Source organism: Pterocles gutturalis, unplaced genomic scaffold (assembly GCF_000699245.1).
Source record: "Pterocles gutturalis isolate BGI_N339 unplaced genomic scaffold, ASM69924v1 scaffold4114, whole genome shotgun sequence".
NCBI lineage: Eukaryota > Metazoa > Chordata > Aves > Pterocliformes > Pteroclidae > Pterocles > Pterocles gutturalis.
In genome coordinates, this window is record NW_010130459.1 from 12,368 (window position 1) to 33,775 (window position 21,408).

General features: G+C 35.1%; 1 protein-coding gene across 1 annotated transcript in view; it reads right to left on the minus strand.

Moving 5' to 3' along the window:
- Nucleotides 1–6,442: 6,442 nt before the first annotated feature.
- LOC104466702 (mitochondrial inner membrane protease subunit 2-like) overlaps nucleotides 6,443–21,408 on the minus strand; it is a gene marked incomplete at its 3' end in the record, with an annotated part of 56,484 nt that continues 41,518 nt past the window's right edge. Inside the window, exon 3 of the mRNA XM_010080223.1 lies at nucleotides 6,443–6,545. Within this exon, the coding sequence (XP_010078525.1) occupies nucleotides 6,443–6,545 (103 nt within the window). The remainder of the gene's footprint in view (nucleotides 6,546–21,408) is intronic.

Consider the following 21,408-nt stretch of genomic DNA (forward strand, 5'->3'; position numbering starts at 1 on the left):
TTAAAAATGGGTGTAGACAGTTCAGCCTACCATTCTTCCCAGTGTGGTTGGAAAATCCCTTTACTTGCATTCAGAAATACTCACCAGATATTTGCATTAATATTTCATGTGCTTGAGTTTATTACATAAACCCTGCTTGATAAGCAGGAAAGCTTTATCAATGCTAAATAACAGTAACCCTTCCAAGTACAGGAATAGAGAAAATTAGCTATAACGTGTAAAATGTTTAAGATTTTACATAACAAAGACAGAACCCCCCAAACTTTCTGCTACTTTACAAGTCTTCATGAGCATTCCATTGCTAAGAAATAGAGTGGACTTACTTGAGAGCTTTTAGTCACATGATGACAGCCAGGCTGCTTGAAAAATTAACTTTTATGCATCGGTTTAGACTACAGTCAGGCTAAATATTGTACTTTCCAAAAGAATTAGGACAGCCATAGAGGACTTTTTATTCCCTATACTGCAAATTCATTTAGTCATGATAATTTAATGGACAATGAGGCCACACAATCTTATTATCAAGGCTAACCTTCAGCAGCTCCTGGAGTGAATTGTCATTCTCAGTAGACAAGCCACCATCCCAATTTGCATCAAATATATAATTTTCTCTCAGAAGGGAAAAGCATATTTACCCTTTGAGTTTTACTTATCATCAGTCATAACACATAATGTCCTATCTGTTTTAGTCATCACAGATTTTTACAAGTTCAAGTTGTGCATGCATGCTATTTACTACTGGCAACTTCATGCTCCACATGCAAAGCCTTTTTTCTGATTGTAAACAGTTTTACCTATTTAATTTTTGCCAGTGGCCAGGGATAAATATTATGGAATGACATTGATTGCATATTTGCATTTCATATCCTGTTTAAACACAGCTTCATTTCTTCTTTAATGCCCAAGAGAAAAAGCAGAAACGCCACCAATCCCATAAGAGTCATGCTACTCCCCAAAGTAGCAAAAAGAAAGCAGAAGAAGCTGCAACACCAGCTAGCAAACTGGTGCATCCAAGTCCCCAGTAGGTCATTCCCAGGCTCCACTGACTGCTTTGCCATCACTGTTATCCTCACCTACATTAACTTTATGAGTGTAAGAACAGGTAAGTTTTCTTCTTAAAATCACACTTTTGTTTCACAGTTCTTGACCATCTCCTCTTGACTTTGGCCTAAACTACGAAAAATAAGGTTTGGGACCCTGCTATTGACACTATTTGACTTAAGCCTCTCCGGATGGCTAGTTGGAGTATGGGGACAAAAACAGGGTCACTGGGTATTTCAAAAACTGTCAGAATTCTCTGTGGGAAAAGTGTGCCCTACCTACATACCTTACTGTGTGATTTTAACACAGTGCTGTTGAATGCACTGCTGTGAGCTGTTAAACTCTTCACACCTTCTGCCTTAGAGGCTGCTCTATTTCAGGGGGATATGTGATTCTTGCACCAGTTCATAGCTTATAAACGAAAGCTTCAGCAGATGGCAAGATGTGCACTTGTAGGACATGTAGCATTCTCTGTTTGCCATTATGTAAGTAATACAGAACTGCAGAAGGATATCCGCTTCTTCCTTCAACTGTCCTCTGAACCTCTCTTAGAAGAAGTCAGAGCATAGAAACAAGCCTGTTATCACGGGCTGCAGACCAGCAGTCACACACTGCACTTCACTAAAAGTGTCTTATTTCAGTTCCTCTTACTGTCTAATGAACTTTTAATATTTTCTCATTTTGACTACCTGTATTCACTAACAGTAGTTGCAGAGGGAAATACTGGATCAGCTTAAGAAAATTATAATAATAGGCCACACTCCATTACTGTTATTAATTGAGTTTGCCCATTGAGGGTTAACAGTTAAACCATTTCCGGCCTATATCTGAAAGAGATGAAGATAGCCTTTGAAAAGCAAATTAAAATAACTAACAAACTCAGCATATTCACTTATTTTGAATTATATTCTAGTTTATAGAGTTTTCTAATCACAGTCTACAGGTTTGGGCTGCTGAAAGAAAAAATAGTTAAACAGACAAGAATGTTTTTCAGATAGTTTATTGCATGAGCTTACAGTGCGGAATTGCTTATATGGACAGCCATAAATATGGCCCCTACAGTAATGCTGACTAAAAGCAATTTACTCATTTGAAGCTTATGAATGTAAAACTTCTGTTAAACAAAAAGCCAGGCTCAGGTTCAACAGGATTTAGTTTTGAGAGTAAACACATTAAAAGACTGATGCATTTTTAGTAAGAGGACCAGGATAGGGACCCGGCTGGGCCAGAAAGATGTTTTATGACAAGGTATTCAACCTGCCTGTGTCTCAGGTTTCCCAGGAAGACAAGGAAAACAAAAGTCTTTTTGCCCTTACACTGGACTGTGAAGCTTAACTCATAAAGAGTCTTATCCAAAGCCATTAAAGCCAATAGAAATCTCTCATTGACTTTAATGAGCTTTTGTTCAGGTCCTTTACAAGACAGCTGAAAGACTGCCATTGAATTCGAGCCCCAGTTTTGTAAAGCTCTTTCATATACTCAGCTTGGAGGCATTTGGAAACATAGAAATGTTGTAACAAGAGTATTACATTTACCAAATAAATCCTCATAACATGAAATGGAACTTTTTTTTTTTTTTTTTTTTAAAACTCTGAGAGTTAAATTTCAATGCATGTGTGTACATCCAGGAAAACATATATATCAGTTATTGTATACACTTATTAATAACTGTTTCTCAGATACCCTTACATGTTGGTTGCATAATCATCTCTGCACTGCTGGATGCCAACTCTACACATTTGAGCTGGACAAAGTACAGTTTATAATGACTTTTCCCTTGATTTAGCCAAAGTGTCAGATCCAAAATATAAATAGTCACTTTGCTTTTCACTCAGGTGTTATCCTGGCTGTGTAAACAAAGACAATAACTGACCTGGCACAAAGTTAACCCTTTAAAAACTTTAAGAAATTTGAAGCAGCTGAGGAGTTTTATACTTTATTTCTTTATATGTGTGTCTTGCATTTCTGATCTAAGAAAGAAGCAGCATTGCCAGGAACAGTAATGTTATATTTCCTATACTGTCAAACTACAGCCTCATAGCAAAAAGGTCCTTGAAAACAGGAAAATTACCAGAACTGAAAACAAAGTGGAGAAACTTTTAAAAGTGGTATCATAATTAGATAAGGTATTAATTATTACATTCCTGTAGTATGCCAATTAAGGAATGCCAAGCTAATATAATAAAATTTTGACTTCATACTACAAGCATTTGAAAATAGTAACAGCCAATTGAGTAGAAATCTCTTTTCTAGTCCAAGTAATCGAAATACATTTCCCACAATATGTAATCTTTTGTCCCCTTAAATAACAGTAAAAAAGTGCAAGTTATCTGAATATTTATTGCCTTCTATTCAAAAAAGCTATTTTCAGCAGTACGAATGGCTGACATGACATATTTCCAAACCTGAAACACAGCAGTATCAAAGCAATAGTATTATATAACACCTGTCAGTCTGTATTGCACAAAGCTTTTTTTTTTTTTTTAAAGACAATATAAAATAACCATGCACTACTTAATTTATTCCAATACTTTGGAAAGGTAATTAAGTTTTGATCACATAGAGAGACAGCACCATTTCTAATTCAGCACTACACACAGATGTTCTGTTATTTTTGTAATATCAGTTAAGGTATTAATTTTATTCAAAGACATGACTAAGAAAGGAAACATTAAACCCTTACAAATTTTAGTTAAAACATTTTCATTTTATTTACACACTTCAGGAAAATGTTTCTCTTTGTCTTAAAATTCCAATTTTAGTCCTATAAAAACCATGAAATAATAAGAGAGAATATAATTTATTTTATAATATTTCAATGAACTAAGTAAAGATAATTTAATCTGCCAAGGTTTTACATTTTAAAAATTCATATCTCTCCAAAGGTGCATCTAATTTAGAACTTGATTGGTATGTGGGGTTTTGCTTTATCAACCTAACACACTAGGCCATTACACATATTGTTATTCTCCAAGAGAAAAAATGATTCTAACATCTGTTCTCAATATGTTTTTTCCATAATTTCCTTTTATGTCCCATGTAACTCATTAAGCTCATCTATAAAACATTACTGTGTCTGACTGTGTACACTGTCTATATATGCCTTTCTACTATAAGATTGCATGAAAATTGAAAAACACTGTAGGCTACAACATAATCCACTTTAAAAGGATACTATTTTTACAGAATCTTTTGATCCAAGAAAATATACCTGGTTTTGCAAGTCAGAATTGTGACACATGTAACATATAACCTAATCTCTTAAGTGACCTATATTCTAACAAAATGAGAAAAATGGGTTCATGTCTTACTGTTGTGCAGTCTCTTCCTTATGACTGCTGCAGCTTTACGGGAGAGAAAGTGTTTAAGTTATAAAGAACATACCTTCTGAATGGTTTGAAGAAAGTGATTTTAATATTTCAACTCACTTGTGCAAGTAATCTCAAGAGTACAGCAGACAGAGGGATAGAAAGCGTCCCAGTAACCTAAAATCTAATATGTGTCTAGAACGGAAAAGAACTTGGAGTCTAGTGCATCTTTCTACATACACTTTTCATTTTCTTCTGCAGATGAAAAATTTCAGTATTTTACTATTCTCAAGCTAGTTTCCATCTCTATGATCTCTTCTGCCCCCTTTTGCCTGTATTCAGGGATTGCTGTTCGAATTTAATTTTAGAGGAAAATACCTATTTACACTGGACCTGCCCATAATGTGTTCATCAACACAAAACACAGGTCATTCTTCCTGCAGGAGCTAAAGAATTCACTGTCAGAAACTGTCTTACTAGCTCTCGAAAGGTGCCATTTCTGTAAAAAAAAGCAACACACTATCTGATGTTAGCTAGCAACTGATGACTAATGTGAGGTCAGAGCTTAGTGAAGGCGATTTTCTAATATTTATAAAGATCAGTGAACTGAGTAAAAAAATGAGGGCATTTAGACGTTACCCTACACGCTATCTTGTATGAAAGCTACACAGTGCTTACCTTGACGATTTTATCTTTATTAATTTCTGTGTGAGCTGCAGTAAATCTGAAAACAATGTCCACCTGCTAACGTCTCCTTATGCTCTGAGTCTACATTAGCAATACAATTGTAAGTGAAAAGAAGATTAGTGGCCTTATGACTAAGATTTATCTTGTGAACAGAGCATGAGACAGAAAAGGAAAAACCTACTAAGGGTGGAAAGAGATACCTGCACAGGATAGATTGAAATAAATCCTGATGGAAAGAACCTCTAAAACTAGATGTTAGGAATCCTAGAACATAGTAGCAGGAAAATAATAACTAAAAATAGCAGGAAATACAAGCACAAAAAAAAGTGAGACAAAGCAAAGGAAAGACAATGGCGTTACATACTCCAAACCAGACAGTAGGTCTTTTTTTGCACTTTTTCCTGAGAACAAATTATTTCAAGTTAATAATTGGGCTAAACTTCCAGAAGCCAGAAAACTCATAAGGTCCTTGCTGTAGTTAATCCAATTAGAGTCAGTGGGGCAACTTCTGTATGAAAAAGGTATGAAATGCACAAAATCTAGCCTTGAGAACTTCCCTGTGACAATCAGTGGGTTTTCTTTATAATATTAGAAGAGTATTCCCTCTTAAAGACGCATGTCAAAAACGTGCATACGGAGTAAGGCAAAAAGGATTTTTATTTCCACAGCAGGATGCACAGCTAATTCTTGCATGCTAGATTAAGTTAAAACAAGAACAGGAATCAACACAAAGTGCAACAAAACCAAAACCAGACCAATACTGAAGTGCAGAGAAAGTGTTTACTGTTTTCTTGATGAACAGATGCATACTTTTACCAGTCAAGAAAGAGATGTTTCAGGATATATTTTGTCATTATTCAATATTAAATTGTTCCTGTATAAAGAAAATTCAAATATTTATTTTTTTGGGAAAGTTTTGAAATATCCCTACTGTCATCCACAGACCAATTTAACAGTTAACACTTGCTAAGCACAGTTATGGTTTCCTAATTCTTTATCCCAGCACTGGCTCTAAAGCAAGACCAAGTTCTTGGGAGGGAACCATTCCAAATTACATCAGCTGGCAACATGTCCTCAGAGAGCATCTGTCAGCTACAGGGAGCTGGCTCACCCTCTGGCTACTCCTCCAGTACAACCCTCCAAATTTCAAATCTCTACCACTTCTCCTTCCATGGAGAATTAAAAGGAGAGGGAATTAAAAGGAGTCTTTATTCTTTTTACAATAGTTAAGAGAAAACCCAATCTCCACTGACCAAGATATTTTATAAAGTCTAATAATTCTCACAAAAATAAGAAAAATATAATCACAATCCATTCGTACTTGCTGTGTTGCACAAATGACCCGGGAGACGTGCACGCTATTTTTCGGTTGCAAAGTGTAAATGATAAACAGAGAATTGACTTACCGGGCCAAAAGCATTGCTGTCAAAGCTGTGTCCATGGTGGTCACCTTCCACCCAAATATGCCCATGTGGAACTTTCACATACTTCTTTTTGTATCCAATGGTTCTAAAAAGAATTGCAAAAATGGCTAATCAGTTAATAAGGAAAAAAAAATTGTTAGGAAAATTCACATATTTTTTTGTTTTGAATTTGACCATCCAACACCTGCTTAAAAAAACCTGTGCTGAAGTCCTTTAGACTTCAAGAGTGTTACTCAAATGAAAATACATAAAAATTTTGTGTGAGCTAGTTGCATTATCAGGGCCTGTTTACTATGCTGTTTTGTCAGAAATCACATTGCAACAGGGAACAAAAGACTTTTCAAGTAAATATAATTAAGAGATTCTTATTTCCATCTCTGTAGTAACAATTCATTGAAACATTAGATTTTATCTCAGGTAAATGCAGTGGACACCTGTTGCAGTCACACAAAGGTATTGCACTGAGAATGCTTTTCTTCAGGGGTAGGATTAGGTACTCATCAAAAATAGGTTGCCATATCTGAACTGGCCTCAGATTTGGAGCTTGGATTCCTGTAAGGCTTCTGTCCTGGGGGTAGGACGTCTTCTGCTGTAACAAGCTAAACAGGATAAATTAAAAGCAAACCTCTAAGCAAAGGCCAAGTGCTGCAAAAAAATTACATTGATGGCTCAAGCCATTCTCCACAGAAACTAATACCGAAGCAGTGCCTTAGCATGCCCTGACATTACAAAAATGACAAACTGCAGATGAGTCCTAAAGCTGAGGTTCAGAGTGTGTAAAATTCCTGTATTTATTTCCCAAGTAGCTGTCATTTTCACAATTCCAGTCTGCTTTCTACCGTACACTTTTGCTTTCTTTCAGATGGTATGTGTTATTCTGCAATCATTCATGCAGAGAGCTGTTTTTATCGTGCACACTGAATTATTACCATGATGAAGCATTCGTAGATGGGACTATAGCTAGTGATACCTCTTATTTTGTTTTGGATAACCAAGTCTGTGCATAGACAGAAATAGACTTTTGATCTAACTTGTTGCCTCCAGCTGCTCATCACTTTTCACCATCTGGAAAACGTGCTCCAAAAGCAGGAGGCAGAAGAAGTACACTCTAAAACTAAAGAAAATCAGCTGAAGAAAACCAACAACAACAACAGCAACAGCACTGATCAGGGATGTTTACAGGTCAAAATGGGAAAACTGTTTCAGATGAGGTTTGTTTGGCTTGGGGGGTGTGGGGGTGTGAGGATGTTATAAGGACCAGCTAATTAATAACCTGAAGACATGAAACATTAGATCAATAAGGAATCCTCAAAAGTGCATTTTATTTACTTTATTTGACTCAGTGAAATAAAATTAATAATTATTTACTTTGCAAGTCACAAAATCCAACCAGTGTTTTTTCAGAGACTCAGAGGCAGCTGAAAGGATGAGGGTGTCAGAACTGTATTCTAATGCAAGTTCTACCTGTGCTTTCATCAGCAGCTGAAAAAATAATAGCCTATTTGCAGAAAAGAAGACTCTGATTTTCATCTTTCTTTAGAATTGTTTTGTATTAGACAGCATTCAAGTCTGAGTTACTAAACCATTCAAAACAAAAATTCAAAACTGTCCTGGGTTTGTAAATACATGATTTCTTAAATACAAAGAGTGGTTCTGTAGTGACTTAATTATACTAAAAGAGCAATTCATTAGTATGCAATTCCTTCCTCTTTTTTTTTTTTTTTTTTTAAGAAATACAGCATACAGTCTGGACAATGAAATTATTTCTGTTTTGAGATTCCATAATGCTTTGTCTCACTGATAATTTATTTTACAAAGTACCATATGAGATTATATTTTACTAGAAACATGTTTTAAAATATAGTTTCAGAGAAGCTGGGCAGTAATTCTGTTCTGTCTGATTACAGTCTGAAAATTATTAAATTAATATCTTCCATCAGTGATAAAGGCGAACAATAGCTCAAAAAATATTTAATTTTCTCTTTTATTCATCTTCCTGAATATAGAAGAGTAGATTGTCATACAGCTTTGTACCTTTACAGACTTCAGGCACAAGACTGAATTTCACCCAGAAGGGTGAAAGGATTTGAAAGTTAATCCTGCTGACATGTTTACCTCATAAACGTCACGAAAATAATATGGCAAATGCCAGTCAGTGACTTCACCTCAGACCAGACACAATCTCCTACCCCTAAATAATGTTCTCCTTTATTATGATTAGAAAATCACTAACAGAAAGAAAAAAAAAATAAAAAGAAAAAAAGTTTTTGCTATAAGTACTAAGTACTTGGAAAAAAAAAAAAAATGAAAGAATTTTACCTGCATAGATAGGTTTTGTAGAGGTTTGAAGAGAACCCACGAAAACAGAAATTCTTAACACAGGTGTATAGTGTGTTCTTTAAGGCCTAAAGCAAAAAGAAAAAGCTGCAGGCTACAGTAATTAACATTGGTAATTTTATTATTTCTACAAAATAGAAAAATCTATGTTTATTTTCTGCTCTTGAAATAACCATCATAAACCAGAAAAATTTGCTACAATTATGCAAAAAAGTCTTTTACAGTGACAGAAGAATTACGTACAAATTCTCTTTTTGAAGAAAAGCAGATGATTGTACACAAGAAGTTTTGACTTAGAGGAAACAGAACTAAAACTGATGATGTTAATAAATAAATGTATTAAGAGAATATGGGAGAGAAAGAAAATGGAAAAGAAACAGGAGCAGCAGTTCTAATCATCTACTTTAGCAGACAGGACTGATACTGCATGGATAAGTCCCTCTGTAAGCTCAGCAGATAAATGTAAAACCTTCTGCCATTTCATGTATGAGGTATACAAATCATCAGATTTTTCCCACATGTAGGTCCAACAGAAAAAAAAAAAACAAACCCAAGCTATACCGTAAACGATAAGCACCTGTATACCCGTGAATGAAAGAGAGGCAAGAAAATGTATTTTTCTAAGACAATTCCTTCAAAATGTTAATGTAGTATTTTCATAGGACCGTTATCTAGGGACTTTGTATCCACTTTATCAATCCTCCTTAAAAAAAACTGTCCTGTGGAACATAGGTGAAATTTGAAAACAAAGTTTACTTGAAGTTTTCACTGTGTGAATTAGTAACAAACTGCAGCAATAAGCTCGTGTTACAGTAAATTGGATCATCCATTACTTAATATAGGTTTTAATTTCCAAGATTATTTCATTGTTGAATTACTCCACAACAGATCAATAAACCATGTATGCAAGCAAGCCAGACTACAGGCTTCAGAAAGCCATATTCAGTTAATGACAGCAGGTTATTTTTGATTATTGTTGCACATACTATGTTTATTTTTTTAAGAACAAAAAACCCCAAATTAGTAGCTTGCTCTCCTATGAAGAGAGCACAAATTGTTTCATAACCAAAATTCGCTGGTTAGTAACACTGCCCCTCTCTCATGTGAATCTTGTAGAAATTAATCACTTCAATCCTGGCCTAATTCGCAAGGAAGAGACCACGTGTGTGTGCTACTTTGGCAATACGACTCTTGCTTTACATGTACAAACCACCTTTCATTCATTTCACTAGCTAACCATCTTAGCTAGAATGCTGAAAGACAATTATCACCCATCTTTTTGTGCAATCCTGCAAAGCCAAATCACTAACACAAATTGTACAAAAAATTCTGAGAAAATTAAGAAGTGTTGACTCCACCCTTTTTCTTAAGGAGAGCTTTGCAGGCAACTGCCACCCACTTTTCAGATTCAGGACCATGTAAATAACTAACAACTACAATGATCAATATTTTTGTGAAAAATTTATACAATATGACTCTGGAATGCTTCTAGCACTCTTCAACAACAACAGCAGCAACAAAACATCAAGACAAAAATCAATTAAAAGCACAATTAGCTCATCGGGAATTTTACATCAACTCCTTGTGAGAGGTCCTTGCTACAAAATAAATGCAGTCAGTAATGTACTGCGTATTTTGAAAGTAATGTAAAAAGTTATTTTCTTTCTTAGTTGAGTATTCTTACTTCAGTATTCTTAGTCTCATTTCTCCTACTTTGCCTGTAATCTTGTCCTCATTGTTAGCTCTCACACATGAAGTATTTAATTAAATTTAGAAGATGTCTGAATGAATTCATAGGAGAAAAATTGGTATAAGTAATAATTAACTTAGTATTTGTTAATTTCATATCCAGTTCATTATCATGAGTTATAATTACTGAACAATCTTTTAAATTTCAGAAAACCTCTAGTAATAAAGAGTAGTCTTTCACTTTTGAAAATCTATTGTCCTTGAAATAAAACTAAATTAAGACTGTTTAACAACTCATAGCCTTCCCATTTGAAAGGTTTGCTTTAGGAATAGCAGAGGCAAAGACATTAAAATACCCAGATTTTGATACATAGTACTCAAGCATCTTTTAAAAAACCACAGAATCACATAATCACAGAATGTTAGAGATTGGAAGGGACCTCGAAAGATCATCTAGTCCAATCGCCCTGCCGGAGCAGGAACACCTAGATCAGATCACACAGGAACGCATCCAGGTGGGCTTTGAATGTCTCCAGAGGAGACTCCACAGCCTCCCTGGGCAGCCTGTTCCAGCGCTCTGCCATCCTCACTGTAACGAAGCTTTTTCTCATATTCAAGTGGACCTCCTATAACCATACTGGTATGTGCAAAAAAATACTTCAGGTTTTACCAAATTCTTTGACAAGCTACTAATAAATACCTATGCTATTGTTGCTCAAACTGTAGTTAACTCTCACTGTCTTAGGAACAGAGTCTACAAGAGATACAGTAATTTTCTTGATCTGAATGTAATACAATTGTGTTTATCTTTTTAGTAATTTTTATAGAAATTGGTCTGTAATTCTGATTTTTTTTTTTACATGTAAATGTAAAAAGTATACTGAAGTACATTTTGAACCTTCGCAAAGTTTTTTTCTCCACAATTTAATAGTTAACAGATGTACTTATATCTATCCTTGGCTGAGAAATAATTTCAATCCTGACAGTCAAAAATTAGCTCTATATGGTATTCTAACCACCTGCCCACAAGCAAGAAAAATCTGCTTTTTTTACGATGTGGTACCAGTGCCAAAGCAAGCAACTTGGCTCAGCTAAGTTGGATGAGGAATGATTGCCTTCAGTTTGATTTGACCTTGAGAAATCAGAAGGTCTCAGCAATCTGCATACCTTTGGATGTCACCAGGGAACAGACACTGCAGATAATTTCCTCTATTTGCTCATGAGATAATAAACAAATACAAACCCTTTTCTAAAATAGGTAGTCTATATCATACTTAAGAGCAATTTTTTTGAAATCTAAATTGCTGTACATGGAAGTTTTTCACATTCATCCATCTTCATGAAATTCACAGAAAGAAAAGATAGTGAGATATTCAATTTCAGGTGACACCCAGATCCCAAGACATGAACTTTATTGTAATATGTCATGTAAATTTTGTTAGTATCACTGCAGGGAATCTTTCACATGACACTAAACACCTTCCAGACCCTAAAGAATCTCATTTTTCTCTTCCAACACACACATACAGTCATCTGTGTCTTTTTACTTTAACCCTTCCCTTACACATCCTGCATTTCTTTGACCACATACTGCTATTTAAATCAGCTGGTTTTAGAAGGCAGGGTTATGTATGTGAAGCGACTAAATATCCATGTTACCAGACTATGCATGACAGTATGTCAATACGTTGGGGAATATTCTCCAGTTGTGTGCAGCTATTAACTTTTGCCTCAGAGCTGAAATGTGTTTTCCTTAAAAGATGTCAATCAGTCAATTATTGAGAGGTCTGACTTTAAAACCTGCATCCAAGCTCAGAACAGGGAAAGTGGTGAAGGAGACTTCATGTGTGGGATACTGCTCCTGGAGCATTGCCAGATCTGATGTACTGAGAAGGGAACCCCAAAAGAAGACATGCCAGAATGACAGAAATGACAGGATCTGAAACAAGAGACGCTGATTCAGTGAGATGATGAGCAGCCATTAAGAAGGCAGCGATTTCCTCTGCCTATACTTGGGCAAATTTTTGAGTGTCTAAACCCCATAGGCTTTACCTTTTGGCATGAAAGATTTTGAAGTTTCAGGAAAAATGAAGACTAATTTACTGGTTTCCTAATTTGTAACAGAAATATGATAAAAACACAACCTTTTTTTAATAAATAAGCTAAGCAGTTAAAGCAAGCAAGATGCCAAACTGCAGCTGGGATCTCTTTTTTCACAGATAAAGCATTTTTACTGAAGTGATGCACCAGTGCAGGTTCCTATGACTCAGCAGTGCTAAGAATAAGTAGAAATCGGATATGGAAAGCACAGGAGATGTTTGTAGCTGTGTTTTATCAATTAGATAATTTTTCACAAATCATGTCGTTCTAAACAAAATAATTATTTAGCCATTACTTGCTTCACCAGCTTCTTCAAAATAGCAGTTAATCACTTTTAAAACATATTCAGGAAAATTACTGGATTTCAACTTAAAGAGCAGTCTAATCAGATACTGTTATTTACACTTTTTGCCAATTACCCGCTGTGTGACAGTTAGTTAAATTTTCAAATGGATGAATCATGTATTGCATCAGATAGCTTTTACACTATATTTGATGGCTATACCACATTGAGTGAGGTATACAAACACAGTCATAGCACTGTTTTGCAGGACAATGTAATGCAATCAATTACAGCATAACATTTTGAAACCAGAAGAAACATAGTAATGCAAAAATTTGGATTACTAATGCAGCTGTCCTTTACATGCATCAATAAAACCTAGATCCCATTTTCACTAGGGCTTTCTTTATACTATACTGGCAGAGTAATGAGAACTGGGAATATTAATTCTAAGGCCAAAAGATACCAATGTGAATTACCCAGTTAGAAATCTGGATTAGTACAACCCTCAGACTTTCAGGCAGTAATTAATACAATGATTATTGAATAACTCACACCTAATCAATATCTTAAGCATGCACTGTTATATGAATTCAAAATTTCCATTATTGTGTTTCAAGATGTGCTTTATAAATTATGCTTGCATTACAAAATGGTTGATATTTTTATTATCTATTATAATTATTACATATCACTAGTCTCATAGACATATGACTAGAACAAAAGAACTTAATCTGAGTAAACATATAAGCCTATGTGTTCTGAACTGCTGCCATCCAAAAGGCACTGTGCTTTTATAAAAATGGGAATGAAGATAACTTTGTTGTACACAAGTCAGTGACAGGGAGAAGTTATTTTTAATGCCACATTACAAACAGGTACAGAAGCTACTCTTCAAAATGTAGCATAACAAATTTATTTTGACAAAGACTTATCTACCCCCAACAAAAGGGAAAGTTAGGGAAATATGAAAATATATTCTGTACATCCACCTGCATATTAATAAATTTTGTTTTACAGATGACCTGATGAACCACTTTTTCTCTGCAAGCTTTAATTGTGACCTAGTTTTTGCCTATTTTATATATACAGATATATGGAAATACGCATGATCCACATCACATATACACCAGGTTTTTTAAACTGGAGCACTTTAATTTCTGACTCCCTATATTCTTCCCCAATACATTCCTCTGCTACCTTTAAAATCTGTCAGATTATTACGAACACTAGTTTGGTCATCTCAATTTTTGTTAAGGCACACAAAACTACCACCCAGTTAAACTACAAGGAATAGATTAAACATGTTTGTCTGAATACCAACCAGGTATAGAAACAAAAATTAAATTAGAAAAAACTTTTAAACGCTTTATACAACAGAGTATATAGTTCATATACCAATATTTTAGTCAACACTATTTACAGTTAATCAAATCCAGACAACATCATATTATTCATACTTGTTTCATTTCTCAGTATATGGCAACATTGTTGTGGCCATATGTGGATGAAAGTACTGCAAATAATACAGATTAATATACAAGATTGCCTACCAAGCCTTCAATTTCATTAAAGGGATTCATCAGATTTTGCCCTCAAGTCTTTCTGTAACTGAGGTTTTTTTCTTTTATAAAATAACCAGTCTTTTGTTATTCCTAAATATGTAAATGAAGATATGCCAACAACGTTAAAGTCCTTTCTACAAAATTGCTTCCACTTATTCCAGCAGTCAAATGAAATAAATGTACTATTGTGCATCTTTATCTAAAATGATAAAATAATTGAAAGGACAAAGAACAAGCCAGCTCATCCACTAGAGGTATTAGCCTCATTTCAAGCATGAAGTTCACTTGATAACACGCTATTTGGTACCAGACAGGGTACTGTAACAGAGAAGAGACTAGAAATAATTGTAAGAGAGAAAAGATGAGACATCATTTATGAGAATCATGAAATTTATGGAGACATTGCTATGAGCAAAGGTATCCTTGACAGATCAGTTTCCCAGCAAAGAATGGTAATCATACCTCTGAATCCAGATACACTTGCCTAAAACGTACCAAAGATTTAGACAGCAAAAAAGGAAGGAATCATTGTCTCTGTCTTAGTATCACTGAATTTCTCAGATAATTGTTCAAATTTCTGTTCAAGGCTAAGTTCAGTTCTTTCCTGGATTTTCAAAATATCCTCAAAACACTTAAGCTTTTTAACAAGGTTAACAAGCTATGGAGCTGCTGTTGTTCTATATGATCAATGTGCATGACACAATAGAACCTTTATCTCAATGCCCTTCCCCTTCATGTATCTCTTTCTGGAGTTTTTCATTATTTCTGCCATTCACTAAGAATTTTTTCCCAAAGCTATAATTTAATTTCATCTTGGATGACAACTACATGAGTTGATAACATTACTAGATTGTATTTTATTTTCCTTACATATTCCACTCTATGCTTTTAAGATATGTAGGGCCTAGGTTTTGCCCCTCTTGATAACTTTTACCAAGAGGTATATATCCGCATTACAAAGGTCTGTTACATAGGTGCTGTCAAGCACTCTGTGAGGTGAGTTAAAAAAACCTCATCCTACCTTCCTTCAGAAACTATGTAAAAGACCACAGCAGATCACCATGCACATAAATCAGCCGCACAGGAATTTCTCTCTGTTCCTGAAAGTTTTGCTTACATAGTTAGGAGGCATGTGGCTACCTCAAGCATTTAATATTGCTTGTCCCTGCAAAGCAGAACTCATTTTGCTCCCACTGCTAAGAACAATCAGATAACTGTAGCTTCCCTCCCACAGATTACTTTATCCTTTTTTTTCTCTAACATCAGTGTGTGGTTTTGTTCTTGGGTCTTCTATACTATATTCCCTTCATATCGTGTGCTACTTTCTTTTCCCTGTAATGTGTTTTGTTTGTTCTAGCACTAACAGCACTCTCATTTGGTGATCCTTTCCATGGCAGGTCTCCTCAATCGTTTCAGGAAAATACCATTTTGTTGGATTTTTAATGAAACTATGGATGATTTATGCTAACCTGTATTTGATAAGGTCAGAATTTGGTCTTTTTTAAAAAATATATATATTGATTAAACCTATAGCAAAAAACTGCTGAGGTGATACTGAGGATACCTGTTCAAGGTCCATATTCTTTTCAAGGTCCATATGTTACTGGCATTACTGCCTGTAATTACTAACAATATTGAGAGTATTATTATATAAAATGAGTATTAGGAAATTCTGTATTTGATATCACTAGGTATTTTGCAATTTGTTCAACATTGAATACTACCTAAAGATAAACGCATATACTATATGTATGTGAATATAAACACTCCTACACACTTTTACATAAATCTGTCACTCCCATTTGAGATACTGAAACTACTTCATTCTTTTGCTCAACACATTCCCTTATCAGAAGAACCATAATTACCTTCAGGATAAATCAAAACAAAAGCAAAATAGTAATTTTGTGTTGATAAAAAGAGCAACATTTCATCTGTTGCATTCATTTCATTTAAATGGCTAACCAGTTTACTGATTCAGAAAAAGAAAATATACTATATCACATTTTCCTCTACTACAGTATTTCACTTGTGAATCTGTCTGACTCCAACTGACAACACTCTGCCCTTTCAATTTAGGATTATGAAAATTATTCAGTTTGCTCCTTTTGATATCAAGTCCAATTAACCAAATGAGTGGATAATTTCATTACCTTCTCACATTTCTCTACTAAATTATATTGATAATTAACATGACACATTTTTGCTAATATCATTAACGGCTTTTAACAATATCATATTATATCATACATTAGATCATTTGTTAGATTCATCATCATTAGCTTCATAATTTTACCAAGGTAAAAACTTACTAGTTATTCTAGGTCATCTAAGTAAAATCACCAAACCCTGTCATCATTATCAAATTGGAAATTTTATACCTGTAAGTACGGTAGGATAAATAGAGACGACAAAGGTACTGCTATCAAAAAGATTAATTCTTGCACCCCACATCCTCTTTTATTAATATAAATCAACCAGAAAAAATGCTGGAAAAAAATTTAGCTTTAGACACATTTGAAGGAATTGAAGACAATTGTTTTGAAGTGAACAGTTAAGATTTACAGTACTGTAAACAAGACCAAGATTTCACGTGGCATACTCTTAATGACCTCTTAAAGACATACTGCAGCAATACCTTCCTTTTTCCCTCTCTCAGTGACAAATGTAGAATTTTCCTCTCAGTAACTCCTGTGCCAGCCTAAGAAAAGTGATGGTCCAACTTTTTTCTGGATTAAAAATTGTGTAACTTTTGACTCAGCAGTTAATCTCCAGTCTGCAGAATCTGCAACTATCAAAAAAGCTCTCTATAAAGCTCTTCTTGCTTGAACTCACTTCTTCTGCTCATCCAGCTCCTCTCCCTTAGCAGTTTTTCTGACATTTCTTTTTCCACAGAAACTGTCAAGGGAGAGACTATCCTGACCTTTGGTTACCAATCTTGTGTATTTTCTCAGCCTCAGTGTGGAGGTTGCCGGCCACACCGGCCTTCCACCAAATGTGCTCTGTGAGAGCAGGAGGAGAAGGGGAGGAGAGAAAAAATATTTAAAAATTCTTTGTATCCCAGAGGGGAAAATCATGGCATCTACCCCATTGGCCTATTCCTGCTACCAGGACAGACAAGGACTTTTTAGCATCTCTGTTGTGCCAGTGTCTGCAGGTGCAGGAGAAGCACAGCCCAAATTACTAGCCTAGGATTCAACCATATGTTTAGGATTGAGACCCAGACTGGCCAATGGTCTATTCCATATCATGCACATCATGCCCAGTATATAGATGAGGCACTGTCCAGAAGTGCTCTCTTGCTCTGGGTTGTCTCTGTCTCGGTCTTCACTCTCTCAGGATCATCTTGGTGTCTTGGACAGTCAGGCTCTTATCTCTTTTCTGGGATTGCAGTTTTGGGACTCTCCCTGCTCCAGGATCATTAACCGGGAATGGGCTGAGCCTTAGTCATTGGGTGGTGAGCAGTATCACTTTGTATCACTCATTCGTTATATTACCATTATTATAATAGAATCATAGAATGGCCTGGGTTGAAAAGGACCTCAAAGATCATCTAGTTTCAACCCCCCTGCTGTGGGCAGGGTTGCCAGCCACTAGAGCAGGCTGCCCAGGGCCCCATCCAGCCTGGCCTTGAATGCCTCCAGGGATGGGGCATCCACAACTTCTCTGGGCAACCTGTTCCAGTGCCTCACCACCCTCTGAGCGAAAAATTTCTGTCTAATATCCAACCTAAATCTCCCCTCTCTTAGTTTAAAACCATTCCCCCTTGTCCTGTCACTATCAACCCCTGTAAACAGGTGCTCCCCCTCCTGTTTATAGGCTCCCTTCAAGTACTGGAAGGCCGCAATGAGGTCTCCCCGGAGCCTTCTCTTCTCCAAGCTAAACAAGCCCAGTTCCCTCAACTTTGATTAATATTGATTAATATCGATTAATATCGATTATCATTAATATTATTGTAGTTTAGTTATTAAAATGTTCTTATCTCAACCCACAAGTCTCTTCTCTCTTTACCCCTTTAATTCTCTCCCCCATTCTCAGGACAGGGCAGTGGGTGTGCAAACAAGCGATTTTTCTGGTGTTTGGCTGCCAGCCAGTGTCAAAACTACAACATCCAGCAATAATAAAGAGTAGTGTCAAACTCCACGCAGACTTTACAAGATGTTAGTTGTGATCCTGATTGCATCTAATTCCGTGTCTAGGCCTTGTTTGCTAAACTACCTGGCATTTCTGTGCATGCGTAGCTGCTTATCATTAAATACCAAGGAACCATTGGAGTACCAGACCACATTCAGAAAGAAGTAGGACTGATGGCAATAAGTCTGCATTTAGCTGAGATTCAGACAGTCTGGATTTTACTGAGCCCCTGGAGCCTGAAACAGAGCACTGTGCTATACAAAAGAAAGTACAATTGGAGCACCAGATATACATATATTAACATTCAGTGCAATCCAACCACTCCTTCCAAGACCGACAACATACTTGCTTGCTGATGTAAAAGGGTCTTTCAAAATATTTTTTTTAAGTCATCCACCCTGCAAAGACTCTAAAACAACTTACTCAGGACTGAAAAAAAAGTAAGATCCATTACTCTGTATAACTTATTTAATATATAGTGAAGAGGGATTCTGCAGAGTTTCTCATGTTAAAATAGCATTTGCAACTGCTAAAAGAAGTTTTAACACATCACAGAGAACAATAGTCTGTTTTTTTGGAACCTTCTAAGAAGATCAGCATTGTGAATAGCTGTCTCAGTTAAAATCAGATTCTTGTAGACCTGTGACTGCTAGAGTCTGGCAATATCTCTACCTAGCTCGAACTGTAAGAAATAATTCCCCACCCACACACCTCTCATACAGAAGCTAATTGTTATACCTTCTTTATTGCTTGGCACTAAGTAAAGGTATTAAAATTTCCTAATCTGCTTTAGGCAGCATGTAAGAAATGTGGAACCTTAACTTCATAAGTGCTTTCAAGATTATTTTTTTTTATTAGTGGAAAAGGAAGAGTTGTTATTCTCTGCACAATGGAAACCTGAAACTTTATATGTTTCCTTCTATTCATGTTTGTTAGGAAAAATTATGAAAAGATGCCTTTTATTGCTTTTCCTTTAAAAGTGCATTTTATTTTTTTAAGGGACACTACTATCAAAAAGATAATTGAGAAGTAAGACATAAAAACATTAATTCTATTATTAAATAAATGTATATTTTATAAGTTATGAGTTTCAATACTCCCAAATATTTCAATTGTTTTATCTCATATATGTAAGAAAACTTATTTAATACTAATGAAAATGTATCAGAAATAATTATGCTTTCTGCTCAGAAAAAAAATGAAATAATTGATGTAAAAACAAGAAAAAAGAGTTATACAGTCAGAATAGACTTTATAAATGTAATGTAACATTGATCATAATTTGGAAAATATAATGGAAGCTAAGAACAAAATGAAATTTCACACAACATTCATAAAAGCTTTCCTGAAATTTCAAAAATAGCCTAATGCAAGAAAGAAGTGGGCTAGTATTTTTTTTTTTCAGTCTTAGCTGTTGTCTTCAAAGCTTGGTTTGGCCTTAGACTTGCCTGATTTTAACCTTTAAAACTTACCGCAAAAAAATCTAAAAAACAGGTTTCATATGGCTTCTGTTAAAAGATACAAACACACATGGCAAGGGGGTTGGTCCCTTCTAACCCAAAACTTCTATGACTCTATGATACATGTAGATCAGACTGTAAAAGATACCTGCTTTTGAACTGTGATGCTCTTTTAGACTGAACTTTCAAATTACAGTTTTTCAAGACTTCATTCTTTGAGGTTTCCCAACCCTTGTACAGGTACAGTGAAATTCAACCCTGGTTTATATATTTATATATTAACCTTATTTTAAAGGATATTTACATCCACAGAAAGTTAAAGTGATTTATCTGCAATTGCCAACAAATATTTTTTAAATTAAATTTCCAGGTGTGAATTTTTTTTGAGCATTATCAGTGTGCAACATAGTACAAATTACTACTAATGAAATGCCTTGAAACATGGTAAAAGTAGTGCAAAACACTATGCAAATGAAAACCAAAATACGTAATACAGACTTCTCTGAAGCAGCATTTAAAAAATTTCAAAACCAACTTTCAGGAGAAAAAATATGTCACTTTCAGGAGCCTTTATCATGGAACGCTTCTCAAAAATTGTGTTTTGGTTTGTAAAAGATTTCAATTATTCTTTTCCAAGACATTTTGTTCAAAAGTTCAAGCAAGGCAAAGTTGATAAAAGAGAATTAGTTTTGCTTGAAATGAAAGTCTGTCTATTTATTTGTACCTGATACACACTGTTCCAAAGCGGCCCCTGAAATAAATTCAAGTAGTAGACATAAATTACTGAATAAAAGGACTGAAATAATACCAGTAACTTTGGTTTTCGAATTTTAAAAAGAAGCATCTCTAAGTATTTTTTTAAACTAGTCACAGGTGACTAATTCTACGATCTCTTCACAATTCTAATTAAATGCATTAAATAAGTGATGTTGGTGCCTTGATGCCTGACAGTTAGTACAAGTGAAGAACGTAGAGATCATAGCACTCAACATCTGGTTTTAATTAATGTCTAAACATGAATGCAAGATTCAGGTTCTTCCTCCTGTTTTTAACCTTCGCTGAAACAGAAAAATTAGAGAGAAAAAACTCTCTTTTTTCATATTTCAAGATATTATAACATACATCAGGTATGTGCATGAACATCTGAGCATATACATGTTTATTCAGAGGGCTAGCATAGCCACCTTGAGCAATCTATGTGTTGGGTAATTTTTCTAATATTTCCTTCCACTGAATAAAATTTTAGTCTTTCACTACAATCCTGAAAAGCACTCAGCAAGTGAGTAATCAGCCAGAGTGACTGGTGATTTCTGTCCCTTACTGCAACTATATGACTACTTTAAGGGGAAAAAAAAATTGATAAGCATGAATGAAACAAAT